We start from the raw sequence: 18,922 nt of genomic DNA, 5'->3' as shown, positions 1-18,922 counted from the left end.
TTTCTCCAGCTTTTCTTCTCTGACAACTCAATTAGAGTAGACAGATACCATGTACCTGTGATGTCAATGCACTTGTCTGGGGGTGAGTGTAGCCCACTCTCACCCTCCAAATGATCATAATCCAGCCCCAAAATCCCCCTGCCCAGTGCTTTTCCAACTGTCACCATGAAGAACTGTTGGAATAATTGTAGTGAGATTTGGGCAGAATTTTAGTAGCATGGAATAGACTAGGACAGAACACGATGGAATAGAATAGAGCAAGGCGTGTCACACTTAGCATGTGTGTTGTTTTATAAAACTTTTATTTTAGTAATATAATTGTATGTTTGTGTGTATGTATGTATGTGTGTTAAACATATGTTTGTAATGGGTGGCCGTGTGAAATCAAAAACTATTACCGTACAGCGAGGTAAAAACATTTGGAAGCTATTGCCCTCAACCCTCCCCTTCCTTCCAGAGTACTGCACCTTGAACTTCTCCTATATACAAGTTCAGGAACCACCTATCGGTGGACTTAAAGCATTTAATTCCTTATAATGGATCTGGGGAAGTTCCCGGGGTTCCTGTGATGGAGGGTTTTTAAGGAGGTCATCACAATCACAGGTAGAAAACATTTCCCCCCAGATGTGATTAGGGCTGTCTCTGAAGTAGACACTGGAGGGCTACAGAACATTTTCTCAAATGCTGCTCGCTGGCTGCTCAAAGTTGAGCGGTCATAGGGGAAGCGTAAGTGCACATATCACAAATGGTGTGTTTATACTGTGCTCCACTTCCCAGTTCTTGCTGATGAGATATAGTTGGACAGGATCTAAACCTTAAAACATACTCCCCGGTTTCCTGCCCTGATATCCTGGCTTACTTAAGCCGTAGATCATTGTGTATATACAGATAATAAAACACACTTCTCATGGGGATAAAGAAAAGTTGTTGAGACAAAAGTAGCCACTGCTTCCTGTAGTGAATAAAATCAGAGATTTGAGGCTTGCAAGACAAACACACTATTTTACCCTCCTTGTGGGCATAATGTTTTTTTCTCTCTCCTTTACATGGCAGAGTGGAATTTTCACTTCTCAACCGAAGATCAGGATGCAATTATATTAAATATTATTGGCTGCAGTATTGAGTTCATCGAGATAGTGGTAGAAACTGGCGAAAATGAAAAAGATGTATTCTGAGTTTTGCAAGTTGGCAATTGCAAATATAGAACTTAGAGGCGATGCATAGGAAGGCACATTGTGCATCTAGTACTTAATACAAATGTTAGCTACTAGAATTAGTTTTATCTACAGGTAAAGCTTGTATTAGTTTTCCTTGTTAATTATAATACGTGATTCTGTAGACGATTTGGAAAACATAGAAAAGCACAAGGAAGAAAATAAGTTACCATATTTATGCCACTCAGATAAAAGTATTTTGATAATTTTTAGAAGTACGTATATCCTATTTTATACATATATATATTTTACAAAAATATTTTTCAATGAAATGATACTATTTATAGTATGGCTATGTAGCATTTTATAATGTTGATAATGGTATCTTTAATCAATCTCTTATTTTTCAATATTATGTTGTTCCCAGCTTTTTGCTGTTAAGAACGATGCTATGTTGAGTAACCTCACATATTTATACATATATAATCTGTAAAGTAAATTTCTAGAAGTAAAATTGCTGGCTCAAAGGTTGTGTGCATTTAAGTTTTGACAGATATTGTCAAGTTGCCCTGTAGAAAGGTTAACCAATTTCCACTTTTGCAGCAATGTATGAGATTGTCTGTTTCCCTCTATCCTTGTTAACACTGCATAATCTAACTTGGATGTTATTTTGTTTGTTTGAATTTCTTTTTATGTTTTTAAGCAAAGTTTTGCAATTTTCTTCCTTTATATTCTACCATTCTTGTTGAGTTTATTCTTAGGTATTCTATGTTTTTTTGTTTTTATGATCATGATCTTTTCCTGTTACATTTTGTAACAGAACAGTAGTTATACAGAAAAGCTAAGAGTTTTTGTTTATTTAGTCTGCAAGAATTCCACATATTAAACCTGTGCTCTAATAGTTTTTATATTATTTTCAAATAACAATGACAGCTTTTCATCTATTTTGATAGCTGCACATCTTATTAATATTTCTTATTCTTTTCTTATTGCATTAGCAAGAGCTTCCAGAATAATATTATTCTGGTGATATTTTAATTTTTGTCTTCTTGTCTTGAAGTAGATGTTCAAGTCCTTTTATTATTAGTTTTATCAAGTGTGATTTTAAAAATCAGAAATGAATAATGGAATTTTATCAATTGCATTTGACCTATTCTTTTAATAAATTTCCTGATATTGGGCCATCATAGCATTCTCAGAATCAAGCATGTTTTGTTATAATGTTTTTTAAAGATACATTGCTGAATTTAGATTTTTATTGTTTTATTTAGGATTTCGAATCTATATTCATGAGTGAGATTTGAGAATAGTTTTCTTGCCTTGAGATGTTATTGCCAGATTTTAATATCAGGTTCACATTAGCTTTATAGAATTAATTGGGATACTTTTGTTGTTTTCCACGCTCTGTAACAGTTTATATACCATAGGAATATTCCTTGAAATATGGAAACAATTCAATTTTATATTTGCAACTAACTTCTTTGTAGAAGTAATTTTTGGACAACTTAAAACATCTTTTTATTTTGAAATAATTTTAGACTTATAGAAAACTTACAAAAATAATATAGGTTAAGTATCCCTTATTTAAAATTCTTGGGGCTGAAATGTCTTGAATTTCAGACTGTTCTGGATTTTGGAATATTTACATATACATAATAAGATACCTTAAAAAAATAAGATATCTTAGGAATGGGACTGAAGTTTAAACACGAAATTCATTTATGTTTCATATACACCTTATACACATAGCCTGGTGATAATTTTATTTTTCCCTTGGGGATGCTGAATAATCCGTGTGTTGTGCATCTTCGTTTTGACCCATCACATGAGGTCAGGTGTGTAATTTTCCACTGTGGTGTCATGTTGGCACTCAAAAAGTTTGAGATTTTGGAACATCCTGGATTTCTGATTTTCAGATTAGGGATGCTTCGCCTGTTTAGAGACTACATGTATAGTCATGCATCACTGAACGATGGGGATACATTTTGAGAAATGAGCCATCAGGAGATTTTGTCATTTGCAAACACCATAGAGTGTACTCACACAAACCTAGATGGTATAGCCCACTACACACTTAGGCTATGTGGTACAGCCTATTGCTTCTAGGCTACAAACCTGCACAGCATGTTACTGTACTGAACGGTGTAGGCAATTGTAACACAATGTCAAGTATTTGAGTGTCTAAACATATAAAAGGTACAGTGAAAATACAGTATTATAATCTTATGAGACCACTGCCATATGTGTGGTTCATTGTTGACTGAAACATCGTTATGCGGTGCATGACTGTATGTGTTTTACAAGGCTTCCTCTAATGTTAACAACTTACATAACCATAGTAACATTATCAAAACAAGAAAATTAACATTGGTACACTACTACTAACTAAACTACAGGCCTTGTATGAAATTTACCACTTTTCCTCCCAATGTTCTTTTTCTGTTCCAAGATCCAATCCAGGATCCCACACTGCGTTTGTTCATTGTGTCTCCTTAATCTACTCCAATCTGTGATAGCTCTTTAATCTTTCCTTGTCTTTCATGACTTGGACACTTTTGATGAATCTATTATTTTATAGAATGTTTTGGATTTTATTGGGTCTTTTCTCGTGATAAGATTGAATTTATACATTTTGGCAAGAATACTGAAAAAATGATGCTGCGTCCTTTGCAAAGCATAATACTAGTGTATAAGAAGTCGTATGTATACGGCTGGGTGCAGTGACTCATGCCTGTAATCCTAGCACTTTGCAGACTGATTTGGGAGGATTGCTTGAGGTCAGGAGTTTGAGACCAGCCTGAGCAAGAGCAAGATCCCATCTCTACCAAAAAGTAGCAAATTAGCTGGGCATGGTGGCACATACCTGTAGTCCCAGCTACTTGGGAGGCTGAGGCAGGAGGATTGCTCAAGCTCAGGAGTTCGAGGTTGCAGTGAGCTATGATGATGCCACTGCACTCCAGCCAGGGGAACAGAGTGAGACCCTGTCTAAATAAATAAATAAATAAATAAAAAGAAGTCACATCTATATGACTTATTGCTGGTGATGTTTGGACAACTTTTAAAAACTTACTTTCACGTGAGTTCGGTTTTTCTGCTTCTTGACAATTTAATTGCACATAGTTATACAGAGTGCTCTTATAAAGTATACTTGATGTTTTGATTAGATTCCCTTTATTTTGCCTTTTATACCATGTTTGCTCAGAGTTTGGGGTCTGGTTTGGTCTGCCTGAGAGGCTGTGCCATGTACTAGCTCTTAACTCTAGAGCTAAGGGTTAAGAGCCTGAACCCTGGCAGAGTGACTTAACCTTGCCCTCTTCTCCCTTAGTTTCTTCTAATGATAATAATAGTATTTACCTTCTGGCATCAGATTGAGTAACAAATGAGATAATTTATGTAAAATATCCAGCAAACTTCTTGGAATGTAATAACTATTTAATGACTATTAGCTGCATTTATTCTTAGCCTTGGTTTACTTTGACCATTGCACATAGTACTTAAAAAGTTAGAAGTTAAGTTCGTTCATTTTTCTGTGGTGGTAGTTTTATAGATAGATTTAGCGTCATGCATTCAGTTACCAAATTAACCAATGTTAATGTAATACATCCTAAGGACCAGTATGCATTAGGAATTGCATCTGCAAGCACATAACCAAGACACCCAATTGTAGTGATTTAAACAAATGTAGAGGTTTATTCTCCTACCTGAAAGGAGTCCAGGGCAGGGATGGTGGTCGCATAATGTCATCAGGGAATCAAGCTGCTTCTATTTTCCTGTTCTCTTGATTTTATAGCATGGAGTACATTCTAAGAGCAAAGATAATGGCTAGAGCTCCAGGGATCATGTCTTAATTCTAGGCAAGACAAAGGGAAAAGACAATAGGCAAAAAGAGACCTTCCCAGTTGACATGGTTCATTTGGAAAGGATTTCCTGGAAGCTAGACTCATTAACTTCTGCTTATGTATCATTGGCTATCCCTAGTTTCAACAGAGGTCAGGAAATATGTGTTTTTAACTAGACGCACTGCTACCCTAAATCAATTTAGGTATCTGTTACCAAGGGAAGAAGGGAGAATGGATGTAGAGAAGCAACTGTCCTTGTCTTTCACAGACCTTGAAGCACCTTCCTCCTTGGAATAGAAGCAGTAAACAGAATCGTCTGGTGAGCAGAGTGACCAGACCAGGGTTCTGGGATACATCAAGCAAGGCCCATGCAAGTAAATTTTATGCCCTAAAAATCAGATATATATTAACGAAAATAAAGTTCTTCAACATGCACCTCTCATTGGGTTTCCTCACATCAAACCCTATATCTGTTCTAGAAAAAGGCCTCTATTTTAATCACTATTTACCTGATGTATTGGCTCGTGTGTCCATTTTTAGTGATTGCTAGATTGTGTGGTCTTGGTGAGCACTCACAAAAATTCTCAGATTTGCCTAAATTATACAATTATAGGAATTCAATATGCAGTGTATTATGGGGGAATTCAAATAATTGAAAAATAACACTTAAAAGATAGGTTTAAAAACATCTAGAGAGATGATATATATTGCACTGTAGAGCTTTTAATAGCACCTATTGGCATTTTTGTCCATTGGTGTTATCTTTTTAGAATGTAGGTAAGGTAGCAGGTTATTAATATTTGGCCAATCCTGTCTGGGACTGTTAAGATTATTGTAGAGCCTTCCTGCCTTCCTGAGAACTTAAAGGGCACTAATTAAGGCGAGGACAGAAGTATAGTAGAATTTGTGATGTGCACGAATTAAATTATTTGATTGGCTAAAAATGAAAAAATAACAGAAAAACTGTAGAGGGGTTGGATTTATTGTATTTTGTTATAAAAGTGATATATACACATTAAAGTCAATTTGGAACATAGAGAAAAGAAAAAGAATTCTCACGTAATCCTTCAATTGTGACAGTTACTAAACAGCATTTTGGCATTTCCCCTTCCCATATTTTTTCCTCTACTACTTTCATTTTTGATGTTTTTGTCGTCCCCTGCATATGCAGTTTTTTTTTTTTAAATTTTAAATACTAAGGGGGTACAAATGTTTTCGTTACATGGCTTGAGTCAGGGCTATAAATGTGCCCACCACCCAGATAGTGTTCATTGTACCCATTAGGTGCCTATGCAGTTTTAAATCTTAGAACACCTTGAACTCCGACGAGGTGAACACAGGTTGGGTAGGGCACCAGCGTCTGGGGTCTGGCTTGCACTTGAATCCTCCTATTGCTTGTTAGTTAACTGACTTTGGGCATGTTGATCTCCTTGAGCCTCAGTTTCCTCATCTGTGTGATAGGGTGTGCACTTAATCTCTTTCAGAGTTGTTATGAGAATTAAAGAATGAAATGATGCAAGCAGAGCAGCTCTGCAGAGCTGTGTGCAATGGTGTCACCCAGTAAAGGGTGCTGTTATTAATAATGGGTGTCACCGGACCAATCTCACTGTGGCAAGCATGTAATACCGGGTCATTTGGAGAGGGTGGGTGAGCCAAGGAGGGCAATGCTTTTCTCTCACTTAAATGGCACCAGAGCTGAAGAGCCATAGTGCCATGGGGCCAGCCCAGGTGAATGCCAGGCGTTCATTCCTTGGGCAGATTCTGTGATGTCTCAGTTACTCATTCAGATCACATATACTGAAGGCTACTATGTGCTAGGTCCTTGGTAAGCATCAGGAGCCACGGGATGGCAGTTACCCCAACGTGGGCACCCCTCACTGGCACCAGCTCCCCAGCCAACAGGAACACTGAGCACAGGGCTTGGTGCTGAGTGGACTTCTTCCTCTTTCACAAATATTCTGTATCCTTCTCACTCTCAATGCAAGCTTGGGTGTTTAATATGACATTAGTACCCACCACTCCTCTGAAAGTTCTTTCCTCAAGGTCACCAGTAAGCTTCTCATTTCCAAACCGTCAGCCTTACCTGGGACCGTGCCTCCACGCCTTTAAAGCAGTGCTGCCCAGTGGAATTCTCTGTGATGATGGTTGTGTTCTATTCTGTGCTGCCCAGTATGGCAGCCACTAGCCACGTGTGGCTGTCGAGCACTTGAAATGTGGCAAGTGTGACTGAAGAACTGAATTTTAAATTTTAATTAATGCAAACTTAAATAGTCACACACATGGCCAGTGGCTCCTCTATGAGACAGCGCAGCTCTAGAGCACTCAATCATGTTTTCATCCATCTCTTTCTGGTAATCCTGTGCTCTTAGCTTTGGTGACACAGCATTCTTCTGGTTCTCCGTTAGCTCTACTGTGTCTCCTCTTACTCCTCCTGCCCACTAAAAATAACATCCCCAAAGTGTCTGTGCTCTACCTTCTCCCTGCTGTTTCTGCCCCCTCTTCCCTATCCAGCCAGGGAGCCCTGGGTTCTAACCGCGAGCTGTCTCTAGCCCTCAGACCTCTTTCTGGCTTCAGATGCTATTTCCAGCTCCAGCCTGGTGTTGTCACTTGGACCTTCTGCAGTTGTCTTGGGTTGACCACAGCCCTACCTGAAATTATTCCCACGTCCACCTAAACCCCTCCTCCTTCATCTGGCTCCGAGATTTCTTCCAATGATAACTCGTTTTCCCTTTCCGCTTGGAGTCCTCTGTGACATGCCCCCTCTCCATTGTCCCTCGCTCCCTACCTGTTGTTGTACAGTCTTGACATCCTTCCTGTATAATCCTCCGTGAACAATTATAAAAGTAGTAAATACTTTTTATTGAAAATTTACTATGTTCAGAAAAATGCAAAGAAAGGGGGAGGGAGGGAGAGAGAGAGAGGGAAAGAGAGAGAGAGAAAGAGAACTTTCTCCTAATTCTAACCACCCAGAGAACCCTTGTTAATTTTTTTGGTGTGTGACTTCCCACATATAACCTCTGGTAACCTCTTGCCTGGATTACCGCGGCTGTGAACACTCAGCGTCTCCCCACCCTAATCCATTGCTGTTTCCCAAGGCCAGATTCTCATCATGTCACTCTTCTGTTCCGCTCATAAATCTCCAGAGGCACCCAGTTGTCTACTGAATTAAATTTGTCCCCACTGATGGGACGTCATGCCAAGCCGATCTCTGCCTTCCTAGTGTTCAACAGCCCCGATATCGGAGACATTTCTGACACATCACAATAAGAAATGCCCACAAAAGCAAGAAGTCATAGTATCAGTTATGGTTGTGAATAGATATTTATTTAGCTTGTCTTACATTTATTAAGAATTACTGTTTTCATTCTTTTTTTTTTTTTTTTTATTTTTTTAGTAGAGATGGGGTCTCACTCTTGCTCAGGCTGGTCTCGGACTTCTGGGCTCAAGTGATCTTCCTGCCTCGGCCTCTCAGAGCGCTAGGATTACAGGCGTGAGCCACTGCACCTGGCCCCATTCTTTTTCTCTAGAAAACAAAACTACAAAGTTATTATCTTTAAACTGTGGTAGACAGATTTACTGTACTGAATTTCACTTCTTTTCAAATTAAAAAAAATGTTTTGCTCGTTTCAGTGACTGAGACAGTTGCTGTTTCTAGTTCTATGTGTATTTTCTAATTGCACAGCATAAAAGCCTAGGGAGTTGAGTATTTCCCTTCTCTTTCCCAGAACTGAGAAAACTCTGACCCTCCTTGCCTAAGAGACATCACCGCTGCTGAGTCTTGATACCTCAAGCAATTAAAAATGAATCAATAAATATCAATTGCCTGCCTCTAAGTAATGGGTTCCTCCATGGGAAGAAGAGGTCCTGGACATTCTTAGAATCTGGGGTCCTCCTGGCAATGAAGTTGGCCCTTAACAAAGGCCATGTCCTCTGTGTCTTGGTAACAGAGCACCCAGCTGGGTTCACCTGGTGGCGGTGACGCTCGGCTCGCTGGCTCTGCTCGTGCTGTGGCCTCCGTGTCTGGGAGGTTTCAGGGCAGAGGAGGAGGACTTTGTTAAGTTTTGTTTGGTGATCTGAAATTTAATCTTGTGCTCACTGAGCTCGGATCTAGTCCTTAATAAATTCTGTCCTCAGCTGCATCTTATTTATCTTTCACCAGCTCCCTGGCATATAATAAGCAATTAATAAATGCTTGCTATTATTAGGATTATGATCGTCCAGATGCCTCCACGAACACATTCTTTGTCTCTGTCTTTTCTCGGGTTCCAGACTGAGGCTGCCAGCTGCCTACTGGATGTTGTGCACATTTACACCCTTGCCTGTGCTGCTTGCTCTGCCAGGCACGCCTTTCCATCCTCCTGTCCTCCTAGTAAAATCCTAGGCACACGAGTAGGACCAGGCAATGCCTCCTCCCCACCCGAAATCTGCCCCACGCTGGAGCGCATTGCTTCTTCCTCTGTATTCTGCATTGTTTCCTTGTCCTCCCCCCATCATAAGCTGTCAGTCCTACCCTGCAATAACCTCAGTTGTTTACATGTCTGACTTTCAGTCTCTCTCTGGAATGTGGTAGAAACTGCCCAGACATTTATAATGCCCAACATGGCTATCTCAGAACCTTGTGTATAATACATAGTTCACACATGTTTGCCTGATTCAAACTGTGATAGAAATTCCCAAGCCACCAAGTCTTTGTTGAAGTTTTGGATGAGTAGAGCGCGTGTTGCAGTCCTGGCCACACACCCCAGGGAGATCCCCACTGCTTAGCTATTGAGCTCCAGGCCTCTGCTGTGCATGGGGAGACTGGGGCAAACAAATGACTTCGGTGCTGGATTCCAGCAGTTTGAATTCCTTGTATTTTCAGAGATCTCCAGGAATCATAATCATAATTCATAGAAAAAACAATTTATTGTCAAAAGTTAGAGGTCCACTTTGCCTTTGGGGGCCCCGTGGGCCACATATTTTTTCAAAAGTGAAATAATAAAGAGAAGAATAATGATTCTTGTGCATGTAATTTGCCTTTGATTTTGTGCAATGGAGATCGGTGCAACGGGAGGCTACCTGGCTTCTCTATGCCTCAGTTTCCTCATCTGTAAAATAGAGAGGATGACAGTACCCACATCATGAGGTCTTGTGAAGGATTAAATGTATTTATACATATCAAGTGCTTAACAAATAGAGCTTTTATTATTATTAACATGTGCTTCATAAATGTTAGCAATTTTATTTTATTACCATTGTTGCTCTGATGGACATTTTCCCACAAATAATTTTTATGATGTTGCTGGCACTAGAGAGATATAAACCCTCAGGTTCACCTAAGCTGCTGTTCACTCTGAAGAGATTCAAGAAATATCAACAATGTCAAACTTCTTTCTTTTTTACCAGTGCCAACTGTGTCATGCTTGTGCATGTCTGGGTCGTGCACCGCTGTGACCTGCCGTCCCGCACCCACATAACATCAGGTTTATTATGCCACACTGGTATAATATGATTTGTTTTGCCTCCACAGTTGATTGTAGGTATTAAAAAATAAGTGTGAATGGAAAGGAATAAAAATTTCCTCCTTATTCCCGTAGTACCACATACCTGGGAGGCTGAAAATTGCAGTTCCATGGTTATTCTAAGGCAATTACCTCAACTGTACTTTTCTTTCTCTCTCACATTTCAAAGGAACACATGTCCAAAGGGCCTTCTTCTTCTTTAACGGTCTTGACATTGTCACATTATACCAAGTGCAAAACTATGACAATACCTCTTGCCCCGGCTGCCAACAGTAACATGTAGGGACACGTCGCGGTTGCAAAGGGAGAATGGCCTCTTTATGGTGACTGGCTTGGAATTATAAATATTTTTATTTCTTCTGTAGGAGATGGCTCGTGGAAGAGAGGAGACAAACACGACTTTGAAGCTAAGCAGGCGTACTCGTCCCTTCAAACAGTCACCCTACTGAGGACAGTGAAACCTGAGTTTGAGAAGTTTTCCATGGAAGTGAAAAGTTCTGTTGAGAAACAAGGGCTCAATGAGGAGGATTACGTAAGTCCTTGATTATGAGCCTAGACCTTCAGCATCCTGCAAACAGTCTTCTAATTAAATCAGAGGTGACAGAGTGTCCCATTCTGAGCCATTCAAAAATTCCTAGGTTCAGGTCTGAATGTCACTGCTGCCTTCTGTGTGTTTTTTTTCCTGGCCAGTTTTCCTCCCTCCCTCCCCCGCCATACCCCTGTCACCCCCACCCTTCGCTTAGACTTTTGCAACTGCTGCAGGAAAGAAAATCGCTTTTCGTGGGCACTTGTGGTAATGCTGAGCAGAATGTCTGTAGACTTCCATCACGTATTTGGCTAGGAGGGTATTGGGGGAGAAGATGAATGAAGTAGTGCCAAGGTTTTGCACGCCTAATTTTTCCAAAGCTTGGTGGTAGAAGACATTTGGGGTTTTAGGAGGCTCTTTCTTTTGGCAATCTGTCTTAGCGTTCTGGCCAGTCTGCTTCTCTCTTGTGGATGGGGTTGTTGCCCTCTTGTGCTGTAAGCTGCTTCCTGCCCATGTGTTCTGGGGCTTCCCACTCCCTTAGTGCTGTTGTGACTAGTGCATTTTCTAAGAGTGGACTAGGGTCGAAAGCTCAGACCAGGCTAAGGATTAAGCAGAGGGACTCACCTAAGAGGTGGCGACTGACCACTTCATTTGGTGCCATCATTTTGGCCGCCTCTGGCATGCTTTGCTGTGTGGCCATTGTGTCACTCCTGCAAGTCCTTTCTCAGAGCAGAGTGAACAGGGAGCCCCTTGGGCCAGTGGGGTTAGAGTGCTGGTTTTCAAAACTGTTCACTCTGCAGTGTCCGAAACAGAAAAGGAGCACCTTCTTAATGACAGGCATATGGCTGGATGGTCCTTGCCTGAATTGGATAATGATCAGCTTCATAAGAGACAGTCACTTCCAAACAGTTCTCCCGGTTTCTTCACTTGAAGTACCACAGAGTCCTGGCATTGGCCTCAGACAGACCTGCATTCAGAGCCTGGATCTAGCTGTGTCATCTTGAACAAATTGCTCAATCTCCCTGATCCAAAGTGCACTTTCCTATTGGGAGGATTATAGATAATTTATCTGAAGCATTTAGCACTATCCCTGTCAAAAAGTTCAAACTAAATAAACAGTACCTCTTTTGTACTATTGTTACAAGATTATACCTGTCTTTATAGGAATTTGCTAACAAATGACATACAAATGGTCTTATAAACATATTTATTAATGTTTTAAATGTTATGTATATATTATACACACATCATTTAAAATACCTTTTGACTTTCTAAATCAGTGCTGTCCAGTAAATGTATAATGTGAAGCACAAATGTGAGCCAAATATGTAATTTAAAATTTCCTATTAGACACATTTAAGAAAGTAAAAGAAACACAGGTGAGATTAATTTTAACAATATATTCCATTTAATGCAAATATAAAAAATATTATCATTTCAACATTTAATCAATGTAAAAAATTATTTATGAGATTTTTATATTCTTTTTATTGTACAAAGTCTTTGAAATCCAGTGACAGCATTTGAGCCTTTGTTCAGGTACTCAGCAGCCATGTGTGACTAGTGGCTATCATATTGGACAGTGTGCTCTGAATTATGAAAGAAGTAGGGTTTTTGCAACAGAGCTCAAGTTTAAGGAAACATATGATAGTCTTGCGTTATCCAAATCCTTTGCCTCGGGAATATAAAAGAATACAAAGGATATTGAGTTTCCTACAGTAGCGCTGTCAAAGGTGGCCTGTGCCAATATTGAAAACATTGAGCTCTGTACATATGCCACTGTATATTATTTTACTTTATTAGGCTTATATTAATTGTGTGGTTTAAAAACTCAATAATGGGGCTGTTTTGTCTGGCTTCCTCCCTGAGGTTGTTGAAGTTTAGCTATTTCAGCATATGTTGTCCAACATAATGATGCTCACTGGGCAAAAGTCAGCATCCGAACACACTACTGGGTAATTCTTCTTGATCATCAATGACTCTGTGCTCAGAATATTAAATCTTATTTTAATGGTAGTCTAAGCAAAATCTCATTGGGAAGGTATACCTACTACAAAGACTCATAACACATTCCAAACCAAGTACTAGCACTTTAGAGATTATTTGTGGCTGTAGATTACAATACTGCTTCTCTCTGATGATGGGACTATTAAAACTGACTTTATAGATAAATATAAATAAATACAAATTATAATTTTAAGTATAAATTAGAACTCATTATAATAACTTATTCCAGTTCTGGAGATGTGTCTGTCTTTCATACGTATGTGGGTTTTAGCTGGGCTCTTTTGAGTGCCAGTTGCAGATGTTAAGAGGTCAGTTTAGACAGGTAGGTGTTCATGGTGAGTACTGGGGGAGGGACCTATGGGAGCCAAAGAGCAGGAGCCTGGTGCGGCTGGACCTTGTGGTACTACACCTTGATCTAGTGTGGCAGGAGATGCTTCACAAGAGCCTGCGGTCTTCACTCTGGGATCAGCTCTTCTCTTTTTGCTTCTCTTACTTGTGCTAATGAGTTGTCTTGTCTGATTACTTAGAACTTTGGTTCATGACACTCATCAGCCTCTACTATTCACCTTGAATCCAGCAATTTTGGGGGAACCTCTTATTCATCCTAAAATTTACCATGCATTTTCTGAACAATCACACAACCTGGAAATAGTGACAGTTTTGCTTCCTTTTAATTCTTCTACTTTTAAGTATGCTTAATTAAAGTGTACTTCAGGAGCTGGGTGTGGTGGTGTGCACCTGTAGTCCCAGCTACTCAGGAGGCTGAGGGAGGAGGATCGCTTTAGCCCAAGGAGATCAAGTCAAGCCCGGGCCACATAGTGAGACCCCCATATCTAAATAAATAAATATATAAATAAAATAGTTTCAAAAAGTATACTTACATATATATACTTAATTCAATTTAAGTATTACATATATCAAATTAAGATTAAGTATAATTCATTAAATTACAACTTTTAATGGCCCTGACTAGGATCCCAATACAGCATTAAATATAAGCAGTGATAGTGGGCATCTTAACTTTAACATGCAAAGCGTATAACATTTCATATCTGTTCATATCACTACTTAAGCATGATGTTTGCTGTGGGATTTTTGGGAGAGTCTTTATTAGATTGTGGAAATTGCCTTTAATTCCTTGTTAGTGAACTTTTATTTATTTATTTTGGCAAAATTGCACCTTTTATTAGGATAATTCAAACAAACATAGCACAAAAAGCATCAAGATTTGTCTAATATAGGTTAAAAAAAGACTTTAGAGTAAGGTTTTTATTTTAGGCATTCTACATTGTACGCTATCACTGATTCTATTTCATATATGTTAGTATCGCATTCATCATATTACCATGTTGTCGGCATCCTTGGAAAGTTTATGATCCCCTCAAAATGCAAGAATTTGAAACTTTAAAATTTTTACGGGTCTATACCGAAACATTGGGAGGATGGAGTAGCAATGATTTTTTAGTAAAATTAATATTAATATTAAAATTTTTAATTTACCAAATTTTGATGGATTAATGCACTTTTATTTCTGTAAAATTGATCTCTTCTCTCTCTCTCTCTGTCTCTCTCCATCTTTTGTCTTCTCTTTTTTTTTTCATTTTAGAGAGGGGGGTCTTGCTCCAGCTCAGGCTGGAGTGCAGTGGCATGCAGTGGCTCACAGCAGCCTCGAACTCCTAGGCTCAAGCAATCTTTCTACCTCAGCCTCCTGGGCAGTTGGGATTACAGGTGTGCACCATCACGCCTGGCTCTTTCTGTCTTTTTTAAATTGACTTTTTAATAGAGATAATTGCAGGTATACATGCAGTTTTAAGGTGCAATATAGAGAGATCCCATGTATACATTGTCCAGTTTTCTCCAATGGCAACGTTTTGGAAAATTATGTATAAGATCTCAATCACTAATTGATATTGACGCTAATACATTAATACAATATGATGAACATACTCAGAGTTCCCCGATTTTACTTATACTCATGTGTGTATTAAGTTTTATGCAGTTTCGTCACCTGTGCAGATTGAGGTGTTTGACTTTTATGAAATACCTTTTCTGTATCTGTTGTGACAATCTGATAATTTTTCTTTATTCTGTTATAAAGTTATAATGCGGTGAGTTGTGTTAACTTAAAAATCACACAATTTATAAATTTATAAAGGAGACCTTCATTTCTTAAGAAGGGGATTACAACCTGCAGGTGGGAAGTCCAGCCTCCAGCTGAAAAAACCAAAGCAAGAACTTTGAGGGAGGGAGGAGTAAGATGGGAGTTTACGCTCAACAGGTTGGCCAAGTATGCGTAATTAACAGGATGTAGGGGGGTCATGAATATTCATGAAGGGGGTTATGTACATGTGTGATAAACAAATATGCACGTTACATGTGTCCCGTGTTCACCGTGGGATGGAGACTTAACATTTAAATGCATTATAATTAGGCCCTGTGTGTCAATAGGTCTTTTCAGGACACAAAGGCACTCAGGTGTGCAGCCTCTGTAAAACCAGCCAGAACCAGTCCGTGATCAGTGGTCTCTTATCAGGGGAAAGTTATAAAAATCAGCCGTCCAGTCAAAGCTGTACTTAAGGCTTACGGAACAGGGATTTGGTTAGTCAATGTCTCGCGGCTGGTGAGCTGCCATTGCTTATCTCAAGGCCAGTGCTTGTTTAGCTGCTGGAGAAAAAGGAAGAAAAATCCTGTGGCAATTTGAACATAGTTTATTCTTTAAGTGTAGGGGTATATGACTTAACCCTTGCCTGGCATGGCCTTAGGTCCTAGTTATAATTTGGTATCATATTGCTGCAAAGAGTCCATTATAGCAGTCTTAGGATCTCTATTGGAACATTAATGCTGGTCAGTTGTTGCGTCTAAAAGGAGGCATGTCTGCCCCCTCATCCCGTCATGGCCAGGAACGCAGTTTTAAAGTTTTCCCTGGGGTCTCCTTGGCCATGAGGGGGTCTGTTAGGTGATTGGGGGCTTAGGATTTTAGTATACAGCTTCATTACCAGATTTTTTTCTGATTTTAACCATCTCTGCACTCCTAGAATAATTAGTCTTTCCCTAACTCAAGACTTTGAGCTTCTCTATTTCCTAGTTCATGTTTTGGAGAATATAGTTACGGTTAAACCTATACATGCACGCCTAGGTGGAACTTTGCAGGCCAGGTTGTCTCAAAGGCTATCGGCAGTCTGTAAATTAGCTTCTCTGGGTGAAATGTCCACTCCTGTTTCACTCGACTCGGGTGGGTGGCTAGGTGGTGCATGTGTGTGGCGTGATAGAAAATAGGAATGTTTAGGGCTGGTCTATCATTGGGCTGTGGGTATTGCATGTACTATAATTGTCTAGTTATTAGTATATATATCTTATGACAGTGTCTCCACCCTTCCCATGGGTAGTATAAAAATATTTTTAAAGGTACATTTGGCTGTGCAGAAGCTTTTTAATTCGAAATTTAAAAAAAGAAAAAAAAGTACATTTGGCTGGGCATGGTGGCTCACACCTGTAATCCCAGGTAATGGGAGACTGAGGCAGGAGGATCACTTGAGGCTAGGAGTCCGAGACCAGCCTGGGCGACATAGTGAAACCTGGTCTCTACAAAAAATAAAAAAAAAAAAAAATTGGCTGGTTGTGGTGGCACATGCCTATAGTTTCAGCTATTTGGGGGCCTGAGGCAGGAGCATGGCTTGAGCCCAGGAGAACAAAGTTACAGTGAGCTATGATCGTGCCTCTGCATTCCAGCCGGGGTGACAGAGCGAGACCCCCTCTCTGAAAAAAAAAAAAAAAAAGAAACAAAATTGCATTAACTCATTAAAATTTGGTAAATTAAAAATATAGAATATTAATTTTACTAAAAAATATCATTGCTCTCTCTAAAATATATAAAAGTACGTTTGTTTTCTTACTAGTGGAAAGCTATCCCCTTCTGATATGTTATGTTTTAATGGGGCCCGATGGCCGCCACTGGAGGTAGCATAGCGGGGAGTTAAATATGCAGGCTTAGGATTTCACAGACCCAGCTCTGCCTCTTACCAGTCTTGGGCACATTTCTGAAAGTCGGTGCCTTAGGTTTATTGACCATAAAATGTGGATAATAATTTTAAACTGACAAAGTTGTTGAAAGAACTCAGGAATTATATATAAATGAAGTTCGACACATGCCAGACACCTAGTAAGCAGTCAATGGATGGTAGCCGTCATTTCTCTTTCTTTGGTTTCTCCTACTCCAGGCTAACATGTGTGACGCTCCTCCGTGCCTAATGCCTCTAGTACCCCTACTCGTCCTTCAGATGTAACTCACATGCTACCTCCTCAGGATGCCCTTTCCGGCACCCCAGACTACCTCCTAGCACCCCGCTCCCTTCCACCGTAGCACACCTCTCAGTGTAATTGCATGGGCACGTGCGGCCTTCCTAATTACCTTTGGTCTCTTCCACCAGACTGTGAGTGCTGCGAGAGCACGAATCATGCTGGTTTCTGCTCACTCTTGCATTCTCTTACTGTGCCTGTGGCACATAAAATACCTATTAATATGCTTATTATTTTTGTTATTATTAAATCAAAAGGACACTGACTCCACCCTGCTTCCTGTACAGTGGTGGAAACTGAGGCTCAGGGAGCTGGGGTGATACCGTGGGAGATGCTATTGGGGCAGAGTAGTGTGGTTTCGCAGTGAAGGTACTGAAGATGACTGGAGGTCATCAGAAATCTAAAGTTAGAAGTAAAGCCCCACCGGAGAGGCCCTCGAGTGTCAGTGGAGCTCCAGGCATGGCTCAGGCAAGTTGCTGCCAAGTGCCTGTCTGGCCTTCCCTGGTGGTTTTTACTGGGTCACCCACATGTGCAGTGGTTCTCACTCAAGGGCGTCTTAATGGAGGTGCTTGGCCTCTGCCACGTGAGCGGTTCCAATTGCAGAGGACTGGTATTTGGGTTTAGAATGCGCTGTGTGGTAGCCAAGCCGAGATTAGTTGCATCTTCTGACTCCTGGGTCAGTGACTTTCTTTTTCCACTACATCAGTCTGACCTTTGTATAATAACAGCACTGCGCCCCATGAGGGGCAGACCCATGACCCGAGGATTACGTGTCTCAGGCGCTGCAAGTGAGCCTGGCGGGCAGCTCAGGCTGGAGTATTTCCTTCCCTGCTCTGCACCTCACCTACCCAAATACATACACACTCTGAAGATACCAGATTCTTTGTACTCTCTCACACACCTGACAAAGTCTGGCTAGAGCTTGGTCTACTCTTCAACCACAGCGACCTGTTTTTCTTGTTTTTTCTGGAGTGTAAACCATCATTGCCCTGATCATCAGATGCTGCCTAGTGAGTGTCTCAGGGAGCATGGCTGTGAGCGTGATCCTGGACAGTGAGTGGTCCCAGCTGGGATGCGATGCTCATTCCCTAAAAATACTTAAGCAGGTATATAAATATCCATGGCCATGAGCTCTGGGGGCCCACGAGAGCTCTAGTCCTGCGCCAGCATGCATGTAAAACGCCATACACCTTCGTGTAAAGCGTTCTGACATGCTAATGGTGATCACTGAAGTCTGGACAATTTATCTTGTAGTGAACCAAGTGTGGTACGTATGTGAAAATATCTGTTTCTAGAGAAATGAGATCAAAATGGGCTCACTTAGTTCTTCTTTAGTAGGAGACTTCTTTCAAATTCATCCATGTTTTCCTGAGCTCTTTATGTGGATGAGGGTTTCTTGACTTAGAGTTCGTTAACTCTTTATAATTATGTATAAGATTTTGTAAGTACACATTTGTGTACTTTTAGAGAGAGGGGTCAGTAATTATCATCTGATTCTTAATGAGGTCAGCATAATAAAAAGCTAAGAATCACTGAGCTAGACCATGGCTGGTCAGCATAACATTTGTTCAGTTGTTGCCCCGAGCCCTGTTTATTCAC

The 18,922-nt window shown here is 40.2% G+C and overlaps 1 protein-coding gene across 2 annotated transcripts in view; it reads left to right on the top strand.

Annotated features, from left to right (window-relative positions):
• NPR3 (natriuretic peptide receptor 3) overlaps positions 1–18,922 on the top strand; it is a 65,624-nt gene that overhangs the window by 10,902 nt on the left and 35,800 nt on the right. For both annotated transcript variants that reach the window (XM_012640516.1, XM_012640517.1), the window contains exon 3: positions 10,860–11,026. In XM_012640516.1, the coding sequence (XP_012495970.1) occupies positions 10,860–11,026 (167 nt within the window). The remainder of the gene's footprint in view (positions 1–10,859; positions 11,027–18,922) is intronic.

The sequence above is a fragment of the Propithecus coquereli genome, unplaced genomic scaffold (assembly GCF_000956105.1).
Source record: "Propithecus coquereli isolate 6110/MARCELLA unplaced genomic scaffold, Pcoq_1.0 Scaffold154, whole genome shotgun sequence".
In the NCBI taxonomy this organism is placed as follows: Eukaryota; Metazoa; Chordata; class Mammalia; order Primates; family Indriidae; genus Propithecus; species Propithecus coquereli.
This window is presented reverse-complemented; position numbering and strand designations above follow the sequence as displayed.